The sequence below is a fragment of the Myxine glutinosa genome, chromosome 4 (genome assembly GCF_964187855.1).
Source record: "Myxine glutinosa chromosome 4, kmMyxGlut1.1, whole genome shotgun sequence".
NCBI classification, from domain to species: domain Eukaryota; kingdom Metazoa; phylum Chordata; class Myxini; order Myxiniformes; family Myxinidae; genus Myxine; species Myxine glutinosa.
Window position 1 is genome coordinate 126,684,436 of NC_136264.1, and position 6,726 is coordinate 126,691,161.

General features: G+C 45.0%; 1 protein-coding gene across 7 annotated transcripts in view; it reads right to left on the reverse strand.

Moving 5' to 3' along the window:
- Nucleotides 1–3,605, reverse strand: part of LOC137425189 (beta-arrestin-1) — a 31,383-nt gene extending 27,778 nt beyond the window's left edge. For 3 of the 7 annotated variants that reach the window (XM_078776393.1, XM_078776392.1, XM_068113352.2), the window contains exons 1-4: nucleotides 3,292–3,421; nucleotides 3,054–3,200; nucleotides 1,111–1,301; nucleotides 890–920 (exon numbers count right to left, since the gene is read on the reverse strand). In XM_078776393.1, the coding sequence (XP_078632519.1) occupies nucleotides 890–920; nucleotides 1,111–1,139 (60 nt within the window). In that variant the 5' untranslated portion in view covers nucleotides 1,140–1,301; nucleotides 3,054–3,200; nucleotides 3,292–3,421. Of the gene's footprint in view, nucleotides 1–889; nucleotides 921–1,110; nucleotides 1,302–3,035; nucleotides 3,201–3,291 lie in introns of all 7 variants that reach the window. The other 4 variants (XM_068113356.2, XM_068113355.2, XM_068113351.2 and 1 more) reach the window with 2 other exon arrangements.
- Between the last annotated feature and the right edge of the window lie 3,121 nt (nucleotides 3,606–6,726).

The following is a 6,726-nucleotide window of genomic DNA, read 5'->3' on the forward strand; positions in this document are numbered from 1 at the left end:
AGATTTCATATCTGAAGCAATGATGGATTCCATGACTTTGCTGATAATTGGGAGAAGGCTGATTGGTCTGTAGTTGCTGGGATCTGTTTTTGCACCTTTTTTGTGCAAAGCGGTGATGTTGGCAGATTTCCAAGCAGATGGAAGATGACCTTGAGCAAAAGAGAGGGTGAAGAGAACAGAGAGAGGGAGTGAAAGAGCGGAAGAACAGGATTTTAGGACCCGTGGGCTGATGCCGTCAGGTCCAGTTGCAGAATCCGAGTCGAGGGTTGACAGAAACTTTTCCACCTTGTCAGGAGGAAAGGACACAGAGTCCAGGAGCAGCTGGGTATGACTGGGTACCCGTGGGTACAGAGAGGGATGGGTTTGGGACACAATCTACGCAATATGGATACAATCTACGCAATATGGATACAATCTGCACAATGTGTATGCAATCCACCCAACGTGGATACAATCTACGCAATGGCGATACAATCTACACAATGAGTATTCAATCTGCACAATGTGTATACAATCTAAGCAATGTGGATGCAATCTACACAATGTGAATCTACCCAATGTGGATGCACATTTCTACCCATTGTGAATCTACTCAATGTGAATCCACAAGACCAAGAGGGTTCTTGGTTCAGTCAACCTAACAAAGAATCCACTTGGTCCAACTTCACAATGGCATCAGCCATATGGCAAAAAGGGTAAACACAATAAACCTTTCCTTTATGACTCAAGACAAATGGAACTGTAAACCTATCAAATCATTAACGCAAAGGAATGAAAGAGACAGACACGGATGTAAATATACAGAGATGTTTATGTACGAGGTACAAAGACTGGGTATTAAAGAAAATGAGGCAACTCCTCCACCCACATCCATCCACCAGAATCTTACCTTTCCATTGGGACTGGATTTCTTAAAAACCCTGTTTGGAACAAAGGCGGAGGGAGGAGTAAAATTAAAGCCATCTCTCTATAGAATAAACTACAGCAACCCCAAAGGGGTATTGTGCGAGAGAAAATTATTTGCATGATTTACACGAGTTATGATTTCGGGCAAATGTGCTGTGTTGTCCGCAGAGATTGTATTGCGAAGATGGTGTCTGAGATGCGTACCTTGTCCCTGGAGCATGGCGCTCACTCATCGCTGCCAAGGGTTGAATTTATGGCTGGATCTCAAGTGGGCCTTGTGACTGCTTCCTCTGTTGTTGCTATGGGTAGATAGATGGTGCACCTCGTGCTAAGGGCTGTAACTGGATTCAGCTCGACGAGGGTCTCGTGCTGGGTCGGACTAGGCGTTGGACACGCTGCAGACATGGAAATGGTCAGAGAGACATTGAATAGATGAATGAATGCGGATGGAAGGTGATTGATGAAATTGCTGACAAAACAACAAAAGGTGGTGATTGATGCAATTGCTGACAAAACAACAAAAGATGGTGAATGATGAAGGTGGGCTAATCAATAATTATGCTCAAGGAATTGATGGTGGACCAGATGGAGGGAGGACGACGGATGCACTTGTTTATTATTTATTATATATTTTATATATTTATCATATATGTATTATATATTTATTATCTATTTATTATATATATATTTATTATATCATTATTTATGCACTTATTTCATTACTTATTCATCCACGTATTACGTCCGCCACCCAAGGTGGATGGAGGTTATGTTTTCACCATTGTCTGTCTGTCCTTTTGTGAACAAAATATCTCAAAAACTTGTGGACGGATTCGGACGAAATTTGGCAGAGATGTAGCATATGCAACAAGGACGAAATGATTAGATTTTGTTGAAGATCAGGATTCGGATCCGGCTACTATAATTTTTGTCCCCCGTCGCACCGCGGAGCGAAAGGGGGACTATGGTTTTCCCCTCCGTCCGTGCGTGCGTCTGTGCGTGCGTGCGTAAGCGAAGGACCGAATTCTAATTTGGTGTGCGGGTGCAACCCACGTCAAAATCCAAGATGGCCGCCGCCATGTATGTCTGACGCCATGTATGTCTGAACCTTGTGAGCGGAATATCTTGAAAAATAAGTGAAGTACCAACTTCTAATCTGGTGTGTGGGTGTATCTAGGCACAAGGAAGCACGCTATTGAAAATTCGGTCGCCACGTCAAAATCCAAGATGGCCGCTGCCATGTATGTCTGAACCTTGTGAGCAGAATATCTTGAAAAATAAGCGAAGTACCAACTTCTAATCTGGTGTGTGGGTGTATCCAGGCATAAGGAAAAACGCTATTGAAAATTGGGTCGCCACGTCAAAATCCAAGATGGCCGCCGCCATGTATGTCTGAACCTTGTGAGCGGAATATCTTGAAAAATAAGCGAAGTACCAACTTCTAATCTGGTGTGTGGGTGTATCTACGCATAAGGAAGAACGCTATTGAAAATTGGGTCGCCACGTCAAAATCCAAGATGGCCGCCTTGCGTCTTCCACTTTGTCAACTCGCATCACTTCAACGACGGGGGACCTAGGCGTAACGCTTGTTTAAGTGATTCTTCACCATTGGGAGATCGGGCCAAAAACGATAACATAGCAGGATATCTCAAAAAGTTGTGGATGGATTTGGACGAAACTTGTTGGACCAGTTGGGTGCCTGACAAGGAAGAATCGATTCGATTTTGGTGAAGATCTGAATATGGATTCGGATATGAGTATTATTTAATTTTTCAAGTGATTCTTCACCATTTGGAGATCGGGCCAAAAACGATACATAGCAGGATATCTCAAAAAGTTGTGGATGGATTTGGACGAAACTTTGTGGACCAGTTGGGTGTCTGACAAGGAAGAATCGATTCGATTTTGGTAAAGATCCGGATCCGGATCCAGCAAGTAGAATTTTTAAAGTGATTCTTCACCATTGAGTGATATGGCCAACCAGGTGGAGGTAAGCTCTCGACCGAGTGCCGTTCCAGTTTTATATTTATTTCATGCAATTATTTGATTACTTATTCATCCACTTATTTACACATGGTATGCTCAGTGGGAAGATACAAGGTGCAGAATCGGAGAGGGGGAGCAAACACCTGTTCGTAAATCAGCACCTGGACGAGTGCTTGGCCTGTGCAGCTCTTGCCCTTATCTTATGAATGATGCGGCAGGAAATGAAGGCACATTTGCCCAGCATCACAAAGTCCCTCCGTGCAGGGCCGATCAAGACGAAGCCACCGGTTGTTTTGTCATTACACTCGCTGCCAAATATGTACACATGACACGTGATGTATATACACTTGTACATATACATTTATGTATGTATATATAAATATATAAATGGCGGCAAACCTTGAGTCTGCTCCACGCCCTCACACTCTCACGATCACTGTTGCTCTTCTTCCCATCTGTTCGTGTCTGGGCACAGCGAGAGAGCCGGTCCCGAGCGTGTGCGCAGAGGCGCGGAGGGGGAAGGCAGAGGGAGTGTACGGTGGGGGGAGGGAGAGAGGGAGAAATAGAGAGGGGAGAGGAGGTGGCGTCGGGGGGTGGGGGAGAAGGGTGGTGACACTTTCTAGCAAAAGGGACGAGATCAAAGCTCCAATTAGGGAAAGGGTTGGACAAGACGAATCCGAACTGGCTCGACCGACACACTACGGCGGAGATGTGTTGGTAGAGACGAACACGAGGCTGAATAATCATAATGGAGCACACGAAGCTGTGATTAGCTTGGTCGCATTACCGAGTATCCCCGGGAAGGAGATTGATCGGATGGCGATTATTAAGTGGGTTTTATAATTATAAAGAAGCGCAAAACAATTAGTATGGACAATGAGAAAATGAGTGCGGATATGCAAATGAAGGAGAATGTGGGCAAAAGGGATAGAAAACAGAATTGATGGAGTGGGAGATACTGGGGTGACAGGGAGTGGGCGGGGCTTGCGGGGAGGGCGGGAATTGCGTGGCCGTGACGTCATACTGCGTGTGTCGAATTCTCTCGAGGTCACGGAGCGTGACGTCAACGCCACGTTCCGAATTCCGTTCGCGGCATGAACTGCGTTGACGCTCCACTCGGTGTTTGTCCGTGTTTTTGCCACGGGTTATTGTATATAACGCGCGATTTGACCATGAGTGTTGGATTCGCTACTATATTAAACCCAATTGTTCAACGAAATGAGGTCAATTGCGTAATTATGTTGACACGGTGTGGGCGAGGACGTGTTTGCATATAATTGACTCGAAACTATTTTTAAAAACGTATAAATAAGCGATGTTTATTTATTTATAATCTCAAAGTGCACGAAGTATTTTTCGCATCAACAACGTTGCATTTTGATGACCTCGCTGGCGTCTCGAAATGTACGTATTATGTAGACGTTGAGGCTTTTGCGCACATATCCCATAATTATATTATCGGTAGGATTTTCGGCCTGCGGGTGATTGTGATGATAATTACATTGCTTCGTGACGACTATTGCGCTACCTGTGTTAATAAGCAGGTAGCACGAAGACGCTCTCTCGGCGAACTCTGAGCGAATATTCCCAAGATTTCCACGAATATCTATATTTATATACACATATAAAAGAGGGCTCCCCGTGCGCGGCGGTTCAGATACGTTTTTGGCGCTGGAACGACATCACGTGACGCGCTCAGCGCAATAGAGGGTTTGGGAAGTGGAGGGTGTGTGGACATTGCAGGGATTGCTGGGGACGTATGGGGGAGGCGGAGGGATTAGCCGTTTGGGCAAAAAAACTTGTTTTGGAACATTTTCGAACGCAAAATGCAGCGGAAAACAAAATTACGAGTGTGTGTATATACAGACTTGGCATTTAATATGGAATTTTTTTTTTGTGGGGGTGAACTTACTTTTCAAGATGACTTAGAACCAAAAGTTCATTGGAATTATGTTGAAATTATTCTAGATTTTGTTAATGTGACCTTTAAAAGAAACAAAAACCACATTTGACATTTCGAAACAAATAAATTGATCCTTGAAAGTGATGTAAACTGACATCGAACTCAATTCACGGACAGTACTGTGTTAAACTTCTGTACGTTTTCCAGAAGTATCTCTTTATTTTACACATTAGCCAAAAATTTTTTTAACAAAAACAAAAGTTAAATTACAACTGGGATTACGGACAGTAAAATTACAGTTCAGTACTTCGTGTAACCCCCACAAGCATTCAGGAGAGCACGTACACGTTAAGGCATGCTGTTCACGAGATTTGCCAAGGTTTGGACAGGAATCGCTTGCCATGCAGTTACAATAGCCTGCTGCAATTCACGCACAGAGGCAGGCTGCTGGTGCAAGTTGTCGATTTGACGCGTTAATTATGCCCACAAGTTCTCTATCGGATTCATATTCGGGGACATGGCAGGCCACTCCATATACTCTACACCACGGTCAGCAAGAAAGTGTTGGATCATGCAAGCACGATGAGGCCGTGCATTGTCATCTTGGAAGACAAAGTTTCCTCGAAAGGCTGCACGAGCAAATGGAAGCAATGTTTCTTCCAGAATGGCCCTGTGCTTGAACTGGTTCAGGTTTCCATTCAGAACAACCAGGTCAGTTTTGCCCCCTGCATGAAAAGCAGCCCAAACGGTCACCCCACCACCTCCAGCTTGGACTCCTGGCACGATACAATCTTCGTTGTAGGCTTCATGCACTTGTCTGCGCACTCGGACGCGGCCATATTGACGATAGACCAGAAATCTAGACTTGTCACTGAAGATCACGTGATTCCAGTGTCCTGGCTGCCATTGACGGTGGTCTCTGGCCCACTGCAATCGGCGCTGGCGGTGTTGTCTGGTCAGACGTGGCTTTGTCAGGGGACGCCTGGCACGATAGCCTGCATGAACCAGTCGTTGGTTGACTAGCCTTCTGGATACAGGCACATTTGTCAGTTGCTGCCACTCAGCCCTAAGCCGATTAGCTGACTTGGTACGGCCATTGCGGACTAACCGATGCAGCTGGCGATCATACCTCCTTGTGGTTCTGCGGGGACGTCCTGCCCTTGGTATTGGAGTAGGGACACCCCTCTGAGCATTTGGTTTCAGGATCTTTGACACCTGACCTTGAGTGATGCCATACTGCCGAGCAATAGCACACTGTTTCATGCCGGAATTTCGTAATGTCACCACTAAATGACAAACAGCATTGTCGAGTTGACGGACCATCTCCAGGGGAAGCGGCAATAACTTTTGTAGACGTGCAGCAGTTGTTTTCCACTAATACAGAATGCAACAACCCTGATATACCCGATTGTGAAGCCAATCGTCAAATGTACCTGTCCGTACATTTTGTCATGCCACCTGTGATACAATCCTGTTATTGACTTCTTGATGCGACAGACAATCAGTGACATGGTTCTTTTAACAAAGAAATCACCGAAGCGTAAAAGAAACTCACCAGATTGATATACCGAGTTCAGAAAGTAAACCCAAGTCAAGAAAAAAAAAAATTCCATATTAAATGCCAAGTCTGTATATAATCTCTCCATATTATAAAAGAAAGTTTTTGTTTGTTTGTCTGCGCAAGCTAATCTCCTGAACCGTGAAAGATAGGAGGAAACCTCCAATACAAAAAATGTCGGGATGGGCCCCAGGAAGGTTTTAGGCTAGGTGGTGAGGCCGGTCCAGGCCCACCTCGGCCGAGCTGGGCCCATTTCGCAATTGAAAGCTGAGCTGAATTATAGTAGTCAATCTTCTACGGCCGTGAGTAAAAGCTGAATTATGGTAGTAAATTCATTCAAAAAGAACCAAAAATGTCAGGACAGGCCCCGGGA